Raw genomic sequence first — 25,201 nt, forward strand, 5'->3', positions numbered from 1 at the left:
AAATGTGGCAACATAAGGCAACTGGATAGGATGCCCAGATTAGAAAAACTAAGCACAACAATGGATACCGAGAGCTTTGAAAACCATGCCATTTAAATTGTTAACTTCTCATGTCCCCAGATCCTCTACCTTTTGTCACTGATGTCTTCTATCATCTCATATATTGAGTAGGTATAAGAATCTAGGGTTATCAAAAATATTTACATTTAATGTGAAATTGTTAGAAAATAGTTCGGTTATGTCATCAAAATACTGAAGTGAACAGCAATCTTCCAGTAGTCACGGAATGAGTCATGCCATAAATATTTATTGAGCACTTACTATTTGCTGGGGATTCAGAAACAAACAAGACGATATCCTACATATTAACAAAGCCAGAAAGACAGGCAAACTCATAAGTCAAAAAAATAGAAAGACGGTTGTCAATAATTTGGGAATATTAATGTAAAATAATACTGCATTTTCACCAACCTCAATATTCTTTTGAGATTATTCATCCCAAATTCACATCCAAGAAAAGTTTGAGGGACCCTTTTAGCAACTGGCAATTTGGGCAATAGACTCTTCAAAAACTCTCTCTCTCTCATTATCTCTCTTTATATATTATTTAAGACCTTGAATGGTGAAGTTCATAATAAAGTTTGCAATTTGGGGGCCAGGAAATAACACGAGGCTTGAGTTTCATGAGAATCTGAAAGTAAACTGGGTTCACCTTTTATAGAATCATGGTAGATGACTCAGATGATCCCTAATCCCTTCCTTCATCTCTAAACAGGATCACACAGAGATGTGAGAATCTAGCTTAGAATTAAAACATGTATAACACCTGAAATTTATTATTATTATTAATTATTATTATTAATATTTTTGAGCAAGGAGGAAGAATGATTGATGGGATTTGGTTGTAGTATGAAAAATGATCTCTCTGTATAATGTTATCCCTGGTACCTGGAGAAAACTTGAGTATTGATTTGATGCGTCCTTATGTCTGCTGAAAGCTCTACTTTAAACTTAATCTTCAGGTTTTACAAAAGGGAATGTTTTTATAAAAGAAATCCTACTTACCCAGAAATGTGCAAGTATATTAACTTCAAAAGTCTTTTCAATCTGAGGGTCTTGTGTAGCAAACAAATCCGATGTGTAGATTACACCAGCATTATTTACTAAAATACTAACATCTCCTATTTCTGCCTTCACCTTAAAAAATAAAATAAAATAAAATCTGCATTATTAAGAGGTATGAGGGTAGGTTTGCATGCAATGACTATTAAAAAAGCACGTGTTTTTCTATTAGATATGGAAAAAAAGTAGTTACATAATCTATATGCCAACACACACAAAAACCTTTTACTTTTAGGTACTTAATTTCAAAATAGGCCTTCCTGTAAGTCTACTAGGTAGAAATTTTCTTTTGCAATTTAGTCTCTTGACTTTGCTCTATTGCTTACAGCCCAAGAGGCAGTTGGTTAACAAAAACATAACCGGTGACAAATACGCAGCTTGTATTCTCTAAATACTGCTTTAAAAGGTAAGCAAGAAAAAAAATTAATGGGCAAATGCAGAGACTATTATAGGGAACTATGTAAAACTGATTACACTATTAAGCTGGCCATATCTTCTATTTCTTTATTTTTGAGGTCACTTACTCTATTGCTCACCAACCTTTCTCCACCAGGTGACAGCAGGCTTAGGGGCTAGTAACGCTAGAACCAACTTATATGATATTTTTATGGTTCTTTGAGTAACTAGGCTTCTTGGTGGATGGCCCTTCGAGTTACAGTGCATTTTGTTATACACTGTGTTCCAAATAAAATCTAGGTTCTAGTAATAAAGTTACCATTATTTAGACAGTGCTGCAGTGTGTTGGGAGACTGAGGGTGAGGTGGAAATAGTGGAATTAAAGCCTTTCATTGTGCTATGGATTTTACAGGATTTCATTATTTATTACATTTAATTCGCACAACAATTCTATGAGGTAGCAACTCAGTATGCTCATTTTAAAGATGAGAAACATGAAACATAGAATGGCTGTCTCTTGCCCAAGGTCACAAGCCAGATCCTCTGACCTCAGAGCTCGAGATAAACCTTAAACCTCAAACAGAAAGAAAGCTGGGGGAAGGGGCATCAACACTCCAGTAGGACATCAGTGTGCCATTGCTGGAGGTGCGTCAGCCAGAACTGAATTTCAGGTTGTATTTAGATTATTAAAGAGTCAAACTAAGTTATCTGGCCCTTGATGAACACTATTTGTACCTATAGCCACATATCTAGTATGATATGAAAACTCTTGTTCAGAATAATCCCCCTAAGTTATTGAAAATAACAGGACACTTTATACGGTTGAATCGATGACATTGCTGTCATGCCTCCAAATTAATAATGTGACTCAAAATATAAATTACTGTTTTACATTGCCAAAGAATTTGCCCAGACACTCTTGACCCTTCCTTCAACCTTGAGCTCCCCATCATTACCTATTGTCTCTCCAGAGTGTAAATGAATGGTTTGCACCGTTGTATTTTTTTTTTGCTGAGCTAACATCTGTTGCTAATCTTCCTCTATTTTGTATGTGGGTCGCTGCCACAGCATGGCCGCTGATGAGTAGTGTAAGTCTCTGCCTGGGAACAGAACCCAGGCTGGCACAGCGGAGCGTGCCGAACGTAACCACTAGGCCAGTGGGCTGGCCCCTGCACATTTCTTAATAACGAAAGCAAGCTGGGAGTTTAATGGTTTGGGTGCGTAAAATTGTCCTGATACCAAAACAGCCATATCAAAATAGCTTTTCAAAATATCTGATAATCACATGTCATTGTATGTACTCTGTTTAAGCATATGGTTTATCTTAGAACAATTTCAGTAAAAACACTATGGTTAAAATACATGGAATAGGTCCAAATAATAAAATTATCTTTTCCAGAAAAGCCTGCTCCCAGATGAGTCTGGAAACAAATGTTTTCCTTTTAGGTAACTAAAGATGTTGGGCTAGTAAATCCTGTTAACAATGGTTAATAACGAAATTATATAGATAATATTGGTGTTTCTATTATCAAACTAATAACTAATTCTTACAAAGTGACTCCTGAGCGCCAGGTACTGTTCTAAGAACCTTACATCCGGGGCCGGCTGGGTGGCGCAAGTGGTTAAGTGCGTGCGCTCTGCTGCGGTGGCCCAGGGTTCGCCGGTTCGGATCCTGGGTGCGCACCGACACACCGCTTGTCGAGCCATGCTCTGGTGGCATCCCATATAAAGTAGAGAAAGATGCGCACGGATGTTAGCCCAGGGCCAGTCTTCCTCAGCAAAAAAAGAGGAGGATTGGCAGATGTTAGCACAGGGCTGATCTCACCAAAAAAAATAAAAAAAGAACCTTATATCATTAATTCACTTAACCTCATAACAACCCTACTGCTTCGACCCCCATTTTATAATCGAGGAAAGCGAGGCACAGAGAGGTTAAGTAACTTGCCCAAGGTGATACAGCGAGTATTAACCAGAAGAACACTCATCTCCATGAAGGAGAATCACTGCTAATTCAAGTAAAATACTTATTGTTAAATACAGATGTTTCTTACCTATAGGCCTTGCTCTTACTGTGCCTGCCTCCAGGAAAGCCATTTCCCACCAGTGGCCTGGGTAGTTTCTACTTTTCTTTTGACTTAGCTCAGGTCTCACCAATAATAAAGAGATATCAGTTTAAAATAAAAGATTACAATCTAAAAATAGAAGTTAAAATGTTCCAAATCTAAAATTCCCTAAACAAAGATTTTCTCAAGTCTGGTTGAATCAGAATCCTCATACCAGACTGAATCAGAATGTCCAGGGGTTAGGGCCAGGAATGTGTATTTTAAAGAACTTGGCCAGTTAAGTCTAGTGACCTTCCTGCCATTATAGTATTTAGTTAGCGAGTGCATGTATGAAGGTGTTCAGAGTGAAGCCCCATTATACACAGCACATCTCATCTGGATATAAAAGAGGCAAATGGTGCTTCATAGAAATAGATCTATCTACCTTCAAAGCCTGAGAAACAGTTAGGTTTATCCTAATTTCCTAATTCAGTTCTTTGACTAGAAGACTCTGTCAGTGATTCTGCAGTGTCATCCAAGGATTACCCACATCAGAATCAGATGGGCTGCCGCCAGCCAGGGCCCAGCGAGCACCTGCCGCGTCACCGCTGCAGCTACCGGGCACTTCCAACCGCAGTCGCCGTCTCCCAGCCTGGGGCCCTGCTGAGCTCGGCCCTTGTGCTCCCCGCTGCCGCCACGCCCGCAAGCCCATCACCCGCGGCCGCCTCAGCCCTCCGGGCCATGGGCCTCTCTGGGCGGGCGCCCAGGGGGCAGGAGTAGCCTGTCCCTTATCCTTCCTTACACCACCCCCTGCCCAACCTGCTCTGACATTCCAGACGCAGCCTTGAACTGAGGTTTGAAGGTCCCAGGTGGCAGGCACAACCCATCTCTGAGTTTCCTCCTGTGCTCTGCACCCTGGGCACTAGGTCCTGATAGGGTATCTGGCCTTGGCAGGCTGGAGCCATCAGAGAAAGGCCTCAGGGGCACCTTCATTGTGATGATCTCATACACTCTATGACATCATCCTCTCTCCTACCCTCGACTCCTTCCCAACCAACTGCTCTGCAAACAGCCATCAGTCTGAATCCCAGTGGCCTGAGAAAGTCTTTTCTCCAGTACCTGCCACTGATCTTCTGTCTCAGCCAGCAAGAAGCAACACGAAATGCAAATTCACTGAGAAAAACTATGACAGCTTCATGCTGCAGAAACTGAACGAACAGAGGAAATGCAGAGTACTAGGACATGGCCTTCACTGTGGACCACTATGTCTTTTTTGCACACAGCTATGGGCTGTCTGCTGTCTCTCCAGTAGTGAAGAGCCTCATCTCTAGCAATGATGTGAAGACCACTGATGAACTGTTTATCACCCTTGACCCTAACTACCTGAGTCTGGCCACTGTGGACCAGCTCCTGGTCTACTTCTAGAGCAGCAAGGTGGTGATCATGGAGCAAAACGTGGAGGAGCTGCTTCATGGGGCCCAGTATTTCAACACAACACGCCTTTGGGGGCCGGCCAAGTGGCGTAGTGGTTAAGTTTACACACTCTGCTTTGGCGGCCCAGGGTTCACAGGTTCGAATCCTGGGTATGGACCTATGCACTGCCCATCAAGCCATGCTGTGGCAGCGTCCCACATACAAAGTAGAGGAAGATGGGCACAGATGTTAGCTCAGGGCCAATCTTCCTCAGCAAAAAGAGGAAGGTCGGCAACAGATGTTAGCTAAGGGCCAATCTTCCTCACCAACAAAACAAAACAAAACACAGCACGCCTTTGAATCCACTGCAATGACTTCCTGATTAAATCAATTAGCCCTGTCAACTGCTTGCGCTACCTCTTCTTGGCTGAGATGTTTGGACTCAAAGAGGTATCGGACTTGGCCTACTCTGGCATTCGCGACAACTTCCACTACTGGGCCAGTCCTGAGGGCTCCATGCCTGAGGACTTCATGTGCTGTCCACCTGTCATTGTTGGCTGCCTGCTTCAAGATGAAAACTTGTATGTGCTCAACGAGGACTAGGCTCTCAGTGCACTCATAAATTGGGTGTACTTCTGGAAGGATGAGCAGGAGAAGTATTTCACGAAGTTCTTCTACTACATCAATCTCAATGCCATTTCCAACAAGACGCTGATGTTTGCCAGCAACGAGTTGAGGGGCACGAAGAACAATTCAGCCCACGCAACCCTGATTGAGAGTGTCCTTGTGGAATGAAAGCAGGAGAGGCCATCCAGCCTGCTGAGCTAGCAGCGGAAAGGGGCCCTGCTTGATTCGGTGGTCATCCTAGGTGGCCAGAAGGCCCAGGGCAAGTTCAGTGATGGAGTGTTTGCCTACATCATCCAGGACAACCTGTGGCTGAAGCTCTCAGAAATGCCCTATCAGGCAGTAGCACTTAGTGCCACCTTTGCTGGTTGCTACATCTACATCTCTGGTGGCACCACTGACCAGATTTCAGGGTTGAAAACAGCTTGGCGGTATGATATGGATGACAACTCCTGGACCAAGTTGCCTGACCTGCCAATTAGGCTTGTCTTCCACACCATGGTGACCTGTCAGGGGACAGTGTACTCAGTGGGTGGGAGCATTGCCACAAGGCAGTATGTCTCTAACATCTATCATTATGATGAGCGCAAGGAGGCCTGGCGCCTGGCAGGGAAGATGAGCATCCCTATGGATGCCACAGCCATGATTACCAAGAGTAACCGGAACCTGTACGTTGTCACTGGGCAGTGCTTGGTGAAGAGCTCCATCTCGGGGTGCCGGACTGCTTTGACACCAAAACTGGGGAAGCAGTCCAGAGTATCACCTTCCCCAATGAGTTCAATCACTGGCCCCTGCTCTCTTTTTATGAAGACAACATCCTCTGTGTGCACAGCCACACAGCATGGAAATGAACCTGCAGAAGATAAAGGCCAACAAGATGACCATCTCACAGCCTCTCTTGCCCAACAGCTGCCCCTTGGATGAGTCCCATGCTATATGCTCCGTTGGAGATGGCAGGGTGTTTGTATGTGGAGGTGTCACCACAGCCAGCGATGTTCAAAAAAAGGACTCACTCCACCATCAATCCAAATGCCTACCTGCTGGACCAAAAGACAGGCAAGTGGAAGACCCTGGCCCCCCCACCGGAGGCACTGGACTGTCCTGCCTGCTGTCTAGTCAAGCTACCTTGCAAGATTCTTCAAAGGAATTAAACCACTTTTTAGCTGGGAGAATAAAAAATAAAAAAAGAATCAGATGGGTGAGGTGTGAGTGTGTAGGGTACAAAACATGCAGATTCCTGGGACCAGCCCTCGACCTACAGAAAAAAAACCTCTGGGGTGCTTATTCTTTGACAAGCTCCCTGGAAGATTCCAGAACACACCAAAGTCTGGGCCTCAGATCTCAGTTCTAGGTCTGCGCCTACCTAGTGATCACAAAACTTGTGTTGCTTTGTCTGCATCACGACTGGGTCATCTCCAGACTCTCTCCCAGCTCTGACACGATATGAGTCTAAGCAAATGTAAAATCCCACCTTCTTGGCAGAGCTGTAAATATCTTCTCGGTTGCTGCAGTCCACCACAAAGGCATGAGCCTTTGCGCCCAGTCTCCTGCATTCAGCAGCTGTTTCTTCAATTCCATGCTAGGAAAAGCAACAAAGAGGGCAAGGAGAATAAAATAAATGACATGAGCACGTTATATCAACAGCTGAAAATAATTAAAGGGAGTCAGATTCTTTGAACTAGAATTGGGCAAGAATTTAACTGACACATATTTTTGACCAGGATTTAGGTACTACATGTCGCTCTCAGTACTCTGACTTGCTTCTGTTATTTGGAATTGAATTTAAAGCAAGCTTTTTTAAAGAAGATAAAAGTCTTAAAACACCAGTTTTGTATTCATGAATTTTACACACTTTGTGAATGCATGCATGTATGTGTGTGTATTCCATATCAGGCTTTAAAAAATAACGTTAAGCTTTTTTTCTGTGTCACTAAAAGATATGCATGGACATCATATTCTGGCTGCAAAAACAAAATAAATGATAAGCTCAGAGTTAAATAATAATAAGAGATAAATAATAAGCTCAGAGATGTCACAGTATAGTAAAATGAAACATAAAATAAGTATAATATTTAGGGAGGACCATAAGAAATTATTATTTTGGAATAAGGGATTGGATATTGGCTTTATATGGTTCTAACTAATATGCTGCACTAAGTATAACAGAGCTATATTCAGAGAGTTATGGAAACACAGTGGAGGGGCAAGCAATACAATTCTAGAAGAAGAGGCACCTGAGTTCGGTCTTAAGGGTGAACAGAACAGCCAGGTAAAGAGAAGGGAAAGGGCATACCAGGCAGAGTATAAGCACAGGCTCGGACGGGAGAAAGGTTCTGTGGGGAAGCACTACCAGATTGGTGCTGCGGAGTCACTAAGTTCAAGGCCAGCAGGAGTCCAGGTTAAAGGACATCATATGTCATATTAAGTTTTACCCAAACAGTTAGCGGGGAGCCACTGATTAAATTACAGAATCAGGTTTGTGTAATGTATTGACTATTCTTGCTAACGCATAAAGAACAGATTTTTGGGGTCAACACTAGAGGAAGAGAGAAAAATTCGGAGGCAGTTACAGTGATTCAGGCAAGAGATGATACCAGTTTGAATTGTGGCACTACTGGAAAGAATGTAGAGAAGAGAATAATCTTCAAAATACAGTCGTGTGCTGCACAAGGACGTCTCGATCAACGACGGACCACATGTACGACGGTGGTCCCATAAGATTAGTACCACAGAGCCTAGGTGTATAGTGAGCTATACCGTCTAAGGTTGTGTAAGTACATTCTGTGATGTTCGCACAATGACAGAATCACCTAAGGGCACATTTCTCAGGTATCCCCGTCAAGCAACACGTGACTGTATGATATCTTTAGGAGGCAAAAGCAGCAGGACTTGGTGACTGCATGAGGAAGTTGGGAAGGAACCAAAGCTGACGTCCTTGCTTTTTAGTTTTGGTAACTAGAAACACGGTGCTGCGAGAAGTCAGATGGAGATCACAAGGAGAGAGCAGATTTGAGAGAAGGAATGATGAGCCCAATCTGGGGCATGGATTTTGAGTCACCTTAAGTTCAGGATCAGACCACAGGGTTCTGTTTTTGTTTTTTGTTTCTATTTTTGCTTGTTTGCTGGCTTGCTTTTGACCAATTTTGTAGCTTTTTTATTTTAAAGAATGTCTCAAATGATACCTTTGATTGAGGCTTAGTGTGTGAACTCTGCAAACCAAGAAATTATTGTCAGCTAATGCACAAGTGGACAGACTTACTACATTCACACTAGTGTGCAAATCTGCTAGTAAACAGCAATTACTTTGGCAGAAAAACTGAGTCTGAACAGCTATGGAAAGAATTAGCAGTTTGAGTAGTGAACTTATTGCGGCAGTAAAAGGAAACAGGGTGTTTTCTCTCTACTGAAATCTCCCACACAAACTGCAGCATACTCTGATGAGGAGCCCTTACACCCCAAGGGACATCAGAACATCTCAGGCAAACCTTATGTTGCTCTCCTGTACCTAACAGGCAGCTTTTAGCACTTTCCTTTATGAGTATATTTTATTAATATTACATATGATGGAATATCATTCAGCCTTCAAAAGGAACAGAATTCTGACACATGCTAAAACATGGATGAACCTTGAGGATATTAAGCTAAGTGAGACAAGCCAAACACAAAAGGACAAATATTGTATAACGCCAGTTATATGAGCTACCGAGAGTAGCTAAATTCACAGAGACAGAAAGTAGAACGGTGGTTGTCAAGGGCTGGGGAAGAGGGGAATGGGAGTATTTGTTCAATGGGTACAGAGTTTCAGCTTGGGATGATGAAAGTTCTGGAAATGGATAGTAGAGATCATTGCCTAACAATGTGAATGTACTTACTGCCATTGAACTGTACACTTAAAATTGGTTAAAATGGAAAATTATGTGATATATATTTTACCACAATAAAAAAAAAGTTTAAAAAGTATATTATATTGATTCTTTGGGTCTCATCTTTATAAAATTCAGTCCTTATTTGGAACAAATTTTACAATAAAAATCCATTTACCATTTATCCCATTTTCAGAGATTTGCTTATTACTGGGTGGCTTTGTCTAACTATCAATGGACAGAGTGTGTAGAAGCAAAGATGATCTTCCTTTACATATGCAGTCTAACTTTTGCCCTATTTCCTTGGTCTTCCTCTCTTAGGGCCATGGTCTGCTTTCCACGCCTTCTGAACTATGCAACAAATTTAAGTTCTAAATTCTACCAGGAAAAATTTTAGACCATCTCCATATTCATTTGGTAAGAAATAAAAAATAAGCAGACCTTTGGGAGAGAACAGGTTCCTCCCTTAAAATTTTTCTCAGCACATTGGAACAGCTCATCATTTTTCAAAATATCTCTTGTTAATTTTTTTCCTAATGTGTTGGATTCAGTTCTCAAATTTTAATCGTGGGCTCCCCTTTAGCCTTTACTGACCATTCTTTTTTTTTTTTTTTTTTTTGCTGAGGAAGATTGGCCCTGGGCTAACATCTGTGCCCACCTTCCTCTACTTTATTATGTGGGATGCCTCTACAGCGTGGCTTGATAAGCGGTGAGTAGGTCTGCGCTGGGGATCTGAACCTGTGAACCCTAGGCTGCCAAAGCGGAGCGCTTGAACTTAACCACTGTGCCACCTGGCTGGCCCTTTTACTTACCATTCTTTGTCCTCTATCCCCACAACTAAAACCTTTTGCCCATTACCTAGATTACTACACATCTAAATGTTTTTCTGATTCCTTCCATTACTTTTTTCCAATTATTCATCGTTACCTTTTCATTCAATAAACAGTCTTTGCATATATATTCCGTGCTCACCACTTACTGTAAATTTATCTTTCCAAATTTATCTAACCAGGCATGGAGGTGAGAATGGTCAAGAAATACGAGATTTTCTACATAAAACAGAATGAATAATTCATGGTATCAGTCTCAGTAGAATAACAAAGCGGAAGCCACCACCAAGCCTCCCTGAATTCAGGATCCTTGTTTGTAGACTTTATGACGACTATGAAGATGTCAGCCCCTGACATCCTGAGATGGATAGATCTGGACACAGCTCTCCTTGCTGCTTGAGTTAATCCGAGAAACTGTCTGGAGACAATTTGTCTTTGTACTCTAGGTGAAAAGAATCTGATCTGGGGGGGCTGGCCCCGTGGCTTACTGGTTAAGTGCGCGTGCTCCGCTACTGGTCGCCCAGGTTTGGATCCCAGGCGCGCACCAACGCACCGCTTGTCCGGCCATGCTGAGGCCGTGTTCCACATACAGCAACTAGAAGGATGTGCAACTATAATATACGACTATCTACTGGGGCTTTGGGGAGAAAAAGGGGAAAAAAAGGAGGAGGATTGGCAATAGATGTTAGCTCAGGGCTGGTCTTCCTCAGCAAAAAGAGGAGGATTGGCATGGATGTTAGCTCAGGGCTGATCTTCCTCACACACACACACACACACACACAATCTCGTCTGGCCCCTCCACGGCCCTCCAGCTGGATCCTAAAAGAATCTTAACCTCTACTTCACTTTCTCACTCATTCTCCACATTTCCACCAGTCCAAGAGTTGTACATCTCTAGGTTTTGCTGCCCAAACTGCTCAAAATTTCCACTCTACTCTCCCTCCCCAGTCAGGGTTAGTGGTTCTCAGACTTTTCTAATTTAACAATCCGTACAATTCCAAGAGAAGTAGACTGGGGTGTATCTACTGCAGCAGGACTGCTAATCTCCTATTTAGCCAAATAAGGACATTACAGACGAACACAGCAACTATCGTCGTAATTTCATTAAAGATATATATATTTCACCCACAAAAAAGTAGGAAGGACATAATTTCAAAACAAAAGATGGATTATTTAAATTAAACGAATTCAACGTAATAAAAACACACGACATTATCCATCATTTTCTGACCACTTCCGCTGCTACCACTGTGGTCTGACAAACCAGCATTGTCTCTTATCTGGATTATCACTGTGATCTAACTGCTCTCCCTACAACCCAGCAGCCGGAGGAAACTCAACAGAAACTGGCTCAAAACCCTCCAGTGGCTCCCCCGGTAAAAGCGGAAGCACAGACAGTAGCCTACAGAAACAATAGGATCTGGAGTCTCTGTTCCTTAAGTCTCTAGACCAGCGCTGTTATAATGTGAGTCACAGACTTAATTTTAATTTTTCTAGTAGCCACATTTAAAAAAATATGTAGTAGTATATTTTAACTTAATATATCCAAAACATTATTTTGAAATATCTATTATTATGAAATGTTATAATTTCAACATGTAATCCATATAAAAGTTATTAATATGAGGTTCTACATTCTTTTTTCATAATAAGTTTTTGAAATCTCGTGGGTATTTACATCTACAGCACATCTCAGTTCAGACGAGCTACATTTCAAATGCTCAACAGCGACAAGCGGCTAGTGGCTACTATCAGCTACTGTACAGGACAGCATACATTCTCGACCTTGATTTTACTTCTTCCCCTTCCCTCACTCTGTGCCAAACTTTGCTGATCTCTCTCTGCAGAGATATGTGAAGGGCTCACTGCACCCTCAGCCTCTTCTTTTTTTTATTTGTTTATTTTTTGTGAGGAAGATCAGCCCTGAGCTGACATCCGTGCCCATCTTCCTCTACCTTATATGGGACACTGCCACAGAACGGCTTGACGAGCGGTGCGTCAGTGCGCGCCCGGGGTCCGAACCTGTGAACCCCGGCCGCCAAAGTGGAGTGCACGAACTTAACTGCTGCGCCACGGGCCGGCCCACAGCCTCTTCTGATCTTGACTCAACTGTCTCCATCTCAGCGAGGCCTTCTGATTAAGATCAACACTCCCACCCCTGCCCTCCCCACCATACAGAGTCCCTATCCTCTCCCATGTTTTACTTTTTCCTTATACTTATCACCATCCAACAATTACATATTTTATTATACAGCATGTCTTGTTTATCGTCCCCAGCTCATGAGGTTCGTGTTTTCCTCACAGCCGTATTCTCAGTTCTGCATTAGAACAGTGCCTGGCAGATAGTAAGTGCTCCAAAAATATTTGTTGGATAAATGCACTTTGCTCCAGATTAGAGAAAATTTTGTACAAACCAGCACTGGGCATTGGGAGTCATTCACCTAGATGTGTAAACTAACCCTCGCACATCTTTGAATTTTGGCTGAAACTTCACTTTGGAAAGGAATAATAATAACTAACACTCTAGTGTAGTTACCATGTGCCAGCCACTGTGCTAAATGCTTTGTGTACATTATTTGGTATAATCCTCTCAGCCCTCTAAGATAAGTACTGTTATTTTATCCATTTTGCAGAAAAGAAACCTAAAGCTCTAGGAAGTTCCTGTGAAGTTGAGTAGTTATCCATGAAGAAGCGGAGAGCTCAGCTGACTCTCACCACACCCCCACGCCAGACACTCTCCAGTGTGACCACAGCAGACTAGGCTGGGCCTCGTTTGTATCTTTCATTGCACATGTAATTATTTAACGTCTATTTTCCCTACTAGGTTGAGGTCATGGGACCCTATCTCCTGTTTGCCACTGTGTTCTTAGTATCTAGGCAACAGGTACTCAATAAATATTTGTTGATTGCTATTTCAATCACCCACTCACTGGGTTAGCTCTCATCTAACTTCACATACCCTGAATTCTTGTTCACAGCATTGGAGGTTGACTAATGTGTATGGGATGGCGTTTCAGGCTATCAAGTGCCTTCAGGAAACCTCTTTGGCCATCTGCCACTGGCCAAATCAAAGGGAAGACTCCAAGTTCCCCTCTCTTCCTTAAGCCTACACCTATTCTAGTAAAACATTACACTGAAATTTTTTTTTATTGTTTTTAACTGAAAGATGATTTTAAAATTTTACTCTTGGCAATTACTATGGCAGAGTAATGTTGCTTTCTGTTGGGTCTAATCTTTTAAACCCATTTATCTCAGTAAGTGCAAGTAGAATTTTTTTCTTTTTTCTTTCTTTTTTTTTGTGTGAGGAAGATCAGCCCTGAGCTAACATCCATGCCAATCCTCTTCTTTTTTTGCTGAGGAAGACTGGCCCTGAGCTAACATCGGTGCCCATCTTCCTCCACTTTACGTGGGATGCCGCCACAGCATGGCCTGATAAGCAGTGCATCGGTACGCGACTGGGATCGGAACCCCCGGCACCCCCGGCCGCAAGCAGCAGAGCATGTGCACTTAACCGCTAAGCCACGGGGCTGGCCCCAGGACTTTTTTCTTAATAGGTACAAACCTCTTACTCTTTTAATATACTAGCTAAAACGATTACTTTTTCCATGTGATTAAGATAGAGGGATCAGTGAAATCAGGTTCAGGAAGAGCTTACAAATTATTTTCAGGGCAAAAGTGAGGATAAATTTATAATGTTAAATTAGTGATAGGCAGTAACTGGAAATCTTATATTCTCTAGGTCCGTTTTTCATGTGATCACAGAAACATTAATTAATCCATGTTTTTTCCCCCACCTATAAAATGGCAATAGTAATTTTTTCTACGTACTTTACAGAAATGCTGTAAAGGGCTGTTGCCTGCAAAACGCAGACCAGTCCACTGATTAAAGGTACCAGAAAGTAAAACATAGTAAGCACTATTACCTTATTTATATCCCACAGAACCAGTTTGCATTTAAGTTTGGCAAATTCATAGGCAGTCAGTCTCCCAATCCCATGTCCAGCTCCGGTAACCAGGACAATTTCTCCCGTGACTGATTTTCTCTTCTTGGGAATAAAAAGCTTCAGGAAAGACTCTAAGGTGAAAAGGATCAGCAAGGGCAGAAGCAGTAGTTGGTCCAGCAAGAATTTCATCCTTTCTGCTGCGGCGAGCGTCTGCTTTGCTTCCTTTACCAATCACTCTCAATTGCTTCTAAGAGTTGTTCAGTCAAACAGCAGAGGGAACAACGCGAGAGCACGGAAGGGCTCCCTTATAAATAAAGAGAAACAACTCCAGACCGTTCCTTCCGCTGGGCTGGGCTTGGTTAGGACTTCTGCCATTGGCTCGGGCTGCAGCGGAGCGGCTGCTCGCCAGCTCAGAAATCTGGGCGGGCCAAAGCCCAGAGGAGAGCGAAGCTTCCTAGTTCTGGCGCGCAGCCCAAGCCATCTTTCGCCCAGTTTCTCCCTGTCTCCTGAGCCGGCCTCGGAGGGTTAGTTGCCGCGTGTTTTCCTAAATTTGATAGATTCTTCTCCAAGTTAGAAGGTAATTGACAGTGCCTGCAGTCCAGGTGCGTCTTTGAAACTTGATGGTTGCCCATCACCAGTCAAGGGAAGAAGTGTAGTTTTCTGTGTTAAAGGAACCTGGAGAGAAGGCCAGTACTTGTTCCACTCCCAGCTGAGAAATGCCGCTATATCACATTTTAGTTTGAGTTAAGCACGATTTCTGGAGGACAGAGGAAATTTTGTCCTTTCAAGGACAGCGATAATCAAGCCCCAGGAAAAATCTGGTCATACAGAAGAGAATTGTTTCTACAAGGAAGAGCGTTATATCTGGATAACCGTTTTCACTCAAAACCTATCAGAATTTGTGAAAAAACATATTACAATTTAGTAATTGTATCTTTATCCAGTTTAATAAATCACTGCCTCCAGAATGAATAATAAAATAGAAAGAAAATCACCTTGCCTACAGATTACATATGTAATTTTTAGTTTAGGAGCCTATATATGTAAGTATTCAATATATAATTGGTGATTTAAAAAAAATCCTAGAGATTGGTTATTGAAAATAAAGACCCAACTCTGAACTTGTGTACCGTAAGAATTGTCTGTTAAATGTATTTTTTTCAACTCAGTTCTTGATAGTAATTGAATTGGGGCTTTTTGTGAGACACTACAGTGCTTGGAAAGAGACTTTTGTCATGTGGGTGACTAATGGTCACCCTTTATATTTAAGAGGCAGGAAGATCACAAGAAATTGAAGTTCACGAATAACTCATACTCGCTTCTCTGTCTTACTTAGCCCTACAGTGTCAGCGGGGATGAAGGGACAGTGACAGTCCTGCAAAAGCAGAGCTCCACCGTGGAGTTCTTGAAAATTCTGAGTATCATCTGCAACTTTTTCTTACAGCCCCCAAATCAGAGTTTACAATGGTACAAACATTTATATAGAGAGTTAACAGTTTCCAGAGCTTTTTCCTACACGTTATCTCATTTGATTTTCAAATAAGCCTCCTAGGAAGTAGAGAAAAAAACTATTTTGTGAACAAATAAATCAGTTAGATTGACTTTCTAAGGTTCCCATGGCAAGCAGAAGTGCAACTAGGGCTAGGGGCAGGGTCAGTGTTTGTCCAACTTTTTTGCCCAATACCTGTAGGAAGAAGTCACATTTCACATGGTGACCTAGTATACGTGTGTGTTTCCTTTCATGTATGTTGACTTTCATATATATTGAGACTCTGGCTCTGCTATTTTTCTGTTAAAAAATTGTATTTAAAAAAACTGGGTAGTTTTGATTCACTGGGTTGACCAGGGTTACATTGGTCTAGGGAAAGAGCCCAGGTTTGAAAGCATTCACACCTGAATCCCATGTGTGTATGTGACTTCGCCTCCCTGAGCATGTTTCATAATTTGTAAAATTGGGATGTTACTAACACTTACCCTACAGGATTCTTGTGACGTTCAAATGAGTTAACATAAAGCAAGTACTTTATCAACTATTCAACTCTGTGTAACATAATTAACACTAATATAATTATAATGTGAATGGTTTTGTGAATGATGATTAACTACTAATCTGACACTGTGGTAAAGTATGTGATTTTATATATTTGTGGTTTTTAAAAATACCTTTCATTGGGTAAGTTTAAAATGTTTTATATGGGGCATCTTAATTTCATACTGCCTTCTGTTAAAAACAAGACGACAGGCTCAAAATGCAGTTGCTTATGCTAAGCCCCATGTCCCCAAACTGAGACTGACTTACAGTTTCTGCTTTCCCGGAAATGGAATCGTAAACCAGGCAATCAGGAATCACCTGATCAGCACTAGTTAGGTCATCTGATAGATCTCTGCCACGCCCTATGGAAAAGTGACCTTGCAATAACCAACCTGCTTTTTTGCCAGTATAACTTCCTTGTTCCCACTCCCTCGTGCCTATAAAAGTCTTTCATTTTTTACAGCTCCTCAGAGCTCCTTTCTATCTGCTAGATTGGATGCTGCCTGATTCAAATTGATTTTTGCTCAAACTCTTAAAAATTTTAATGTGCCTCAGTTTATCATTTAACACTTCCCAGCTGTTGAAGTGGCATAAAAAAAATTAAGGACAAGGGGTCCTTCCGCGATATTTTGAGCACTTACTATGGCCAGGCATTGTGTTAAGTGTTTCACATACAAACACAGTTCATCTTATCCTGTCAATAATCTTAAACAGTAGGTTCCATTGCGATGTCTATTACATGAATGAAGAAATAAAGGATTAAGAGAAATAAGTAAATCGCCTGAGAGCATAATATAAATGGTAGAGTTGAACTTAAACCTGGGTTTTTATCACTATGCTGGATTGCCTTCTTTCTTAGGGCAAAGAAGAAAACCTAAGCCAGTTCTAAATCACTTTGGAAATTTAAAAGGATCAAAACTCCTACTATTCATTAACACCTCCTACAGCAGTCATAATACCTCCCTCTCATACCATTAGGTAACTTAAATGCCTAATTAGCAGGCGATAGAGTGCAGCTATTAAAACGATGAGTTTGAATTCCTGCCAAGCTTTTTACTAGCTATGTGACATCTGGTTAATTATTTACTCTATCCTGAGATCTCAGTTGCCTCATCTGTAAAATGGATATAATAGGAGTTTGGTTGAATAAATGACATATTTAAAAAGCACAGAGCAGGGCCGGCCCCGTGGCTTAGCGGTTAAGTGCGCGCGCTCCGCTGCTGGCGGCTCGGGTTCGGATCCCAGGCACGCACTGACGCACCACTTCTCCGGCCATGCTAAGGCCGGTCCCACATACGGCAACTAGAATGATGTGCAGCTATGACATACAACTATCTACTGGGGCTTGGGGGGGAAATAAATAAATAAATAAAATATTTAAAAAATAAAAAGCACAGAGCATAATATCTTACAGACAAATATACTTAATGAACGATAGCTATTACTATCAACCAGGAAATCTTTCTGCTTTTATTTTCCTTACTGAACAAATTGATGGTAAACTCCGATGCAAATATAAGGTGTTCTGGTTATGTATTGCTGTGCTGTTATGTATTTCTATATCTATCGGGCTGACTGTCCTTCTGTGTATCATGTAGCTACATTATTTATTGTCTATTTATCTCTATAAAATAATTCCATCACCATCATCACCACTAATTTTGTCTTTCCAACTAGGCTGCACAGAAGGATTCCATGCACAGTTAACTTCTGTATTTTTCACAGTGCTTAAGCACAGTGTCATACACAAAATAATGACTAGTCCATAAATATTTCTTTTTGATCTTTGTTTTATGAAAATTATATAATTTTTGTTTATTTAAAAAACAAAGCACAAAAAATCCGCAACAAATATTGGCAAACGGAATGCAGCAATACATTAAAAAGATCATACACCACGATCAAGTGGGATTTATACCAGGGACACAGGGATATTTCAACATCCACAAATCAATGTGATACACCACATTAACAAAATGAGGAATAAAAACCACATGATCATCTAAGTAGATGCAGAGAAAGCACTTGACAAGATCCAACATCCATTTATGATAAAAACTCGCAACAAAATGGGTATAGAAGGAAAGTACCTCAACATAATAAAGGCCACATATGACAAAGCCACAGCCAACATCATACTCAACAGGGAAAAACCGAAAGCCATCCCTCTCAGAACAGGAACAAGGCAATGGTGCCCACTCTCACTACTCTTATTCAACATGGTGTTGGAGGTTTTGGCCAGAGCAAATAGACAAGAAAAAGGAATAAAAGGAATCCAAATAGGCAATGAAGAAGTGAAACCCTCACTCTTTGCAGACAACATGATTTTATATATAGAAAACCCTAAAGAATCCATCAGAAAACTATTAGAAATAATCAACAACTACAGCAAAGTTGCAGGGTACAAAATCAACTTACAAAAATCAGTTGCATTTCAATACTCTAATAACGAACTCACAGAAAGAGAACTCAAGAATACAATCCCGTTTATAATTGCAACAAAAAGAATGAAATATGTAGGAATAAATTTAACCAAAGAGGTGAAAGACCTATACAATAAAAATTATAAGACATTAATGAAAGAAATTGATAATGACCTAAAGAAATGGAAAGATAGCCCATGCACATGGATTGGAAGAATAAACATAGTTAAAATGTCCAGGGCCGGCCCCGTGGCTTAGCGGTTAAGTGTGCAAGCTCCACTACTGCTGGCCGGGGTTCGGATCCTGGGTGCACACCGACGCACCGCTTCTCAGGCCGTACTGAGGCCACGTCCCACATACAGCAACTAGAAGGATGTGCAACTATGACATACAACTATCTACTGGGGCTTTGGGGAAAAAAAGGAGGAGGATTGGCAATAGATGTTAGCTCAGAGCCGGTCTTCCTCAGCAAAAAGAGGAGGATTAGCATGGATGTTAGCTCAGGGCTGATCTTCCTCACACACAAAAAAATAATAAAATAAAATAAAATGTCCATACTACCTAAAGCAATCTACAGTTTCAATGCAATCCCAATCAGAATCCCAATGACATTGTTCATGGAAATAGAACAAAGAAATCTAAAATTCATATGGGGCAACAAAAGACCCTGAATAGCTAAAGCAATCCTGAGAAAAAAGAACAAAGCTGGAGGCATCATAATCCCTAACTTCAAAATATACTACAAAGCTATAATAATCAAAACAACATGGTACTGGTACAAAAGAAGACATACAGATCAATGGTATAGAAATGAAAGTCCAGAAATAAAACCACACATATACGGACAGCTAATCTTCGACAAAGGAGTTAAGAACATAGAGTGCAGAAAGGAAGTCTCTTCAATAAATGGTGCTGGGAAAACTGGACAGCCGCATGCAAAAGAATGAAAGTAGACCCTTGTCTTTTGCCATACACAAAAATTAACTCAAAATGGATCAAAGACTTGAAGGTAAGACCTGAAACTATAAAACTCCTAGAAGAAAATATAGGCAGAACACTCTTTGACATTGGTCTGTCTTGACATGAGTACAGCCATGTTTGGCCACTCCATTGACCTACAGCCACCAGCACAAAAAAGAAATACAAAGCTGCTTTCTGTGTGGTGGGAACTGGCCTTTCTCCCACGGAGAGAGTTGCAAGTTGTAACATTTCAAGGCTCTTGGAGCGTCGTAGCCCGGAATGGACTGGCCATCTGTGCCGGGCTGAGACGATAACCAAAGAGAACAATGCACGTACACAACTACTGGGCTGGGACGTTAGCCAGGGGGCTCAGTGCACGTGCGCCACTGATAACCATTTTGTGCATGGAAACACTAAATGCTTGCTCTGCAAACTCTGTAATTGCTTACTCTGAAAATTACTGATGGTATAAAAACTGCTGGAAACTGAGCCCTGGTGAGAGTTCCACCTGTGGAAGGGACACCTTGCCCAGGACGTGTGATCCTTGCCCAGCCGCGTCGATTGACAGGGCTCTCCCGGCAGTGGGGCGTAAATGTTGTGAGTAATTGATTTGATGTGAAGTAATTGATTTGATATGAAGTAATTGATTTGATGTGTTCTCTTTTTGGTCAACCTGGTGTTTCTCTTTCTGGTTGATTTCTGTCATTTCTCTTCAGCCGATGTGGGTGTTTTCCCTTTCCAGTCGGGCTGATGTTTTTTCCCTCTTAATATTTGACCTATTCGGATCTGTTTGCAGACTATCGCCTTTACTATCCTCTATATAATAAAATATACCTTCAGTCCATTTGTTTGGAGTGGAAAGTGTCTTTTACATCTCCGATCGAATCCCCGAACCTCTCATAACAGGTCTTAGAGGGATCTTTTCAAATTCCATGTCTCTTGGATAAGGGAAACAAAAGAAAAAAATAAGCAAGTGGGATTTCATCAGACTAAAGAGCTTCTGCAAGGCAAGGGAAACCAGGATCAAAATGAAAAGACAACCCACCAGCTGGGAGAAGATATTTGCAAATCATATATCCAACAAGGGGTTAATCTCCATAATATATAAAGAACTCACACAACTAAACAACAAAAAAACCAAATAACCTGATCAAAAAAATGGACAGAAGATATGAACAGAATTTTTTCCAAAGAAGATATACAGATGGGTAATAGGCATATGAAAAGATGTTCAACATCACTAATCATCAGGGAAATGCAAATCAAAACTACACTAAGATATCACCTTACACCTGTGAGAACAGCAATAATCACCAAGAGAAAAAATAACAAATGTTGGAAAGGATGTGGAGAAAAGAGAACCCTCATTCACTGCTGGTGGGAATGCAAACTGGCGCAGCATCTATGGAAAACAGTATGGAGATTCCTCAAAAAGTTAAAAATAGAAATACGTTATGATCCAGCTCTCCCACTTCTGGGTATTTATCCAAAGAACTTGAAATCAATAATCCCAAGAGGCTTATGAAACCCCTATATTCATTGGAGCATTATTCACCATAGCCAAGAAATGGAAGAAACCCAAGTGTCCATCCACAGATGATTGGATAAAGAAGATGTGGTATATATATACAATGGAATACTACTCAGCCATAAAAAAGACAAAATTGTCCTATTTGCAACAACATGGATGGACCTGGAGGGTATTATGTTAAGTGAAATAAGCCAGACAGAGAAAGACAAACACTGTGTGACTTCACTCGTATGTGGAATATAAACTAACACATGGACAGAGAGAACAGTTTGGTGGTTACCAGGGGAAAGGGGGCTGGGGGGTGGGCACAAGGAGTGAAGGGACACATTTATATGGTGACTGACAAAAAATAACGTACAACTGAAATTTAACAATGTTATAAACTATTATGACATCAATAATAATTTAAAAAAGCACAGAAAACAACCCAAAAAATACAAAGAGAAAATAAAATTCTTTCTAATCTCATCTTTCAGAAATAAACATTTCCTTTGTAACGATCATGCCAGTCCTCAAGCTGTCAGATTTCTTTGTATACTCTGGATATTAGACCCTTATCAGACATATGATTTGTAAATATTTTCTCCCATTCTGTAGGTTGTCTTTTCACTTTCTTGATAGTGTCTTTTGATGCACAAAAGTTTTTAATTTTGATGAAGTCTATTTTACTTTTTTTTTGACATTTGTGCTTATGGTGTCGTATCTAAGAAACAGTTGCCTAATCCAACATACACACAAAGATTTATGCCTAGGTTTTTTGCTAGCGGTTCTGTGGTTGTAGCTCTTACATTTAGATGGTGATCTGTTCTGAATTAATTTTGTATATGGTGCAAGTAATGGGTCCAAATTCCTTCTTTTACCGGTGGACATCCAGTTGTCCCAGCACCATTTGTTGAAAAGACTACTTTTCTCATTGAATTATCTTTATCACGTTGTCAAAAATCGTTGACCATACAAGCATAGGTTTATATTTGGACTGTCAATTCTATTCCATTGATCTATTCCATATATCCTTTCTGATGCCACTACCACACCGTGCTTATTATTGTAGGTTTGTAGATAGTCTTGAAAATGGGAAGTGTGAGTGAGTCCTTCACCTTTGTTCTTCTTTTTCAAGATTGTTTGGCTATTCTGGGTCACTTCTATTTCCACATGAATTTTAGGATTAGCTTGTCCATTTCTACCAAAAGGCAACTGGAATTTTGGTAGGAATTGTGTTGAATCTATACATCAACTTGAGAGTATTGTAATCTTAATGATATTAAGTCTTCTGATCTATGAACACGAAATGTCTTTCCATTTATTTATATCTTTTTAAATTTCTTTCAAAATGTTTAGTTTTAAGAGTATGTCTTACACTTCTTTTGTTAAAATTAGTCCTAATTATTTTATTCTTTTTGATGCTATTGCAAATGGAATTTTTTTCTTAATTTCATTTTCAGATTGTTACTGATAGTGTGTAGAAATAGAATTGATTTTTGTATATTGATCTTGTATCTTGCAACCTTGCTGAACTTGTTAATTCATTCTAATAGATATTTAGTGGATTTGTTAGAATTCTCTATATACAAGATTAGATCATTTGCATTTCCTTTCCCGTCTGGTTGCCTTTTTTCTTTTCCTTGCTTAATTGCCCTGGATAGAATCTCCAGTACAATGTTGATTAGAGGTGACTAGAAGTGATGAGTGATGAGAACAAGAACAGAGATGTCTTATTCCTGATCTTACGGGAAAAATATTCAGTCTTTCATCATTAAGTAGGATGTTAGCTGTGGGTTTTTCATAGATGCTCTTTATCAGATTGAGGAGCTTCCCTTCTATTTCTAGTTTGTTGAATGTTCTTACCATAAAGAGGTGTTTGATTTTGTGAAATGCTTTTTCTATGTCTATTGTGATGATTGTGTGGTTTTCTTTTTTATGCTATTGATATAGTGTATTACATTAATTGAGTTTCATATGTTAAACCAACCTTGCATTCCTGGGATATATCGCATTTGAACATGGCACATATCTTTTTTGTATATTGCTGAATATGGTTTGCTAGTATTTTGTTGAGGATTTCTGTGTCTCTATGCATAAAAGATATTGGTCCATAGTTTTCTTCTGATGTTTTTCTCTGGCTTTAGTATCAGAATAATACTGGCCTTATAACATGCTATGAAGAGTTTCCTCTTCTCTTTTCGGGAGAGTTTATGAAGAATTAATATGAATTCTTCTTTAAATGTTTGGTAGAATTCATCAGGGAAGCCATATTGGTCTGGGTTTTGCTTTGTGGTTGTTTTTGAATGCTAATTCAGTCCTTTTACTTATTATAAGTCTCCAAAGGTTTTCTATTTCTTCTTGAGTTACTTTTGGTAGTTTGTGTCTTTCTTGGAATTTTTCCATTTCATTTACAAAGCCATGTCTTTTTGAAGCCAAAGACCAGTTCTCTTCCCATTACATTATGTAGTCTCTTGCTACTGGTATTCTTTTTTTTTGGTGAGGAAGATTGGCCCTGAGCTAACATCTGTGCCAATCTTCCTCTTTTTGCTTGAGGAAGATTGTCCCTGAGCTAACATCTGTGCCAATCTTCCTCTACTTTATATATGGGATGCCACTGCAGCATGGCTTGATGAGCAATGGGAAGGTCTGTGCCCAGGATCCAAACCCACGAACCCCGGGCCGCCAAAGTGGAGCACATGAACTTAACCACTACACCACTGGGCCAGCCCTGTTATTGGTATTCTTTGAAAGATATCTTTGTTCTTTGTTTCTGAAGCATTTAAAGGAAGGTAAGTCTCATTTATTGTATTTCCCATGAATCTATAGACACTATTAGTCAAACTTTTTTTATCCAAATGTTGTAATTCTTTCCTTTTGGATATTTTACTAGGCTGTTTCAAATCAATGCAACTGATATTTTTGAGCATCTTCTCTGTGCAAGTCACATAATTCTTTCTAAAGACTCCTCCTTCATTTTTAACTCTTTCATAGAATCCTCTTTTGCCTCCATTTCAATTCAATTCAGAAAGCATATATTGAGTTTTTGTATGTGCCTGTAGCTGTGCAAAGTGGCAAATGTGGAATACTAATATTTAGAAGAAGCAAACAGTCCAATGGGTGAAACACATGCAAAATGATGAATGCTGAACACCGTGAAAAGTACTATGAGAGGTAAAGACTAGGGTCAATAAAGGCTCAAAGAAAGGAGCAATCACCTCTCTCTATGGAGGTTAGAGAATGCTTCACAGGCAAACTTAAGTAGGAGCTCATCACATTAATGTACAGGAAGAGAATCAAGAGCATTCATAGCAGATGGCACAGGGTATGCAAGGTCAAGATAGTATGACATGGCATGTTCTTGGAACTGTGTAAGATTCCAAGGAGGAGAGATGGGAGATGAGACTGAGGAGGTGGACTGAGGCCAAGTCTTGCAGGGCTTTCTATGTTATAGATTAGAATGTGATATGATCCAGTTGGAGATCAAGAGTATTGATACATTTTTTTTTTCTTGCTGAGGAAGATCCACCCTGAGCTAAAATCTGTTGCCAATCTTCCTCTTTTTTGCTTGAGGAAGATTAGCCCTGACCTAACATCTGTGGTGTAGGTCCGTGCTTGGGATCTGAACCCATGAACCCAGGTCACCAAAGTGGAGTGCGTGGAACTTTAAGCACTCAGCCATGGGGCAGGCCCCAAGAGTATTGATACATTTTAAATAGTAGGATAACATGATTGAATCCTTCATTCATATAACAAATTACTACACACCTCCCTTGTGCCAATGATTGTGATAGGTTCTGGGTTCAGAGGGGCAGTGTAACACTGAGCAGAGGTTAAGAGCACTGATTTTGGAGCCAAATTTTCAGGGTTTGAGTCCTGGCTCCATTGTTACTAGCTTCATGACCTTGGACAAGTTACTTAACCCCTCTGAATCTCATTTTCCTCACCTATAAAATACAGATAAGTATAGAATCTGACTTTTAGGGTTGCTGTGAGGATAAATCTAGTAGTATACACAAAACACTTAGAAGAGTTTGCTATC

General features: G+C 40.5%; 1 protein-coding gene and 1 pseudogene across 2 annotated transcripts in view; one reads left to right on the top strand and one right to left on the bottom strand.

Moving 5' to 3' along the window:
• Positions 1 to 14,501, bottom strand: part of HSD17B11 (hydroxysteroid 17-beta dehydrogenase 11) — a 33,722-nt gene extending 19,221 nt beyond the window's left edge. For both annotated transcript variants that reach the window (XR_009221003.1, XM_058547465.1), the window contains exons 1-3: positions 14,214 to 14,501; positions 7,069 to 7,176; positions 1,066 to 1,197 (exon numbers count right to left, since the gene is read on the bottom strand). Coding sequence is in view for 1 of the 2 variants with exons in the window: in XM_058547465.1 (XP_058403448.1) it covers positions 1,066 to 1,197; positions 7,069 to 7,176; positions 14,214 to 14,423 (450 nt within the window). In the remaining variant the exon portion in view is untranslated. The remainder of the gene's footprint in view (positions 1 to 1,065; positions 1,198 to 7,068; positions 7,177 to 14,213) is intronic.
• On the top strand, positions 4,122 to 6,748 carry LOC131409847 (calicin-like; annotated as a pseudogene).
• Positions 14,502 to 25,201: the final 10,700 nt, after the last annotated feature.

The sequence above is a fragment of the Diceros bicornis genome, chromosome 8 (genome assembly GCF_020826845.1).
Source record: "Diceros bicornis minor isolate mBicDic1 chromosome 8, mDicBic1.mat.cur, whole genome shotgun sequence".
Taxonomy (NCBI): Eukaryota; Metazoa; Chordata; class Mammalia; order Perissodactyla; family Rhinocerotidae; genus Diceros; species Diceros bicornis.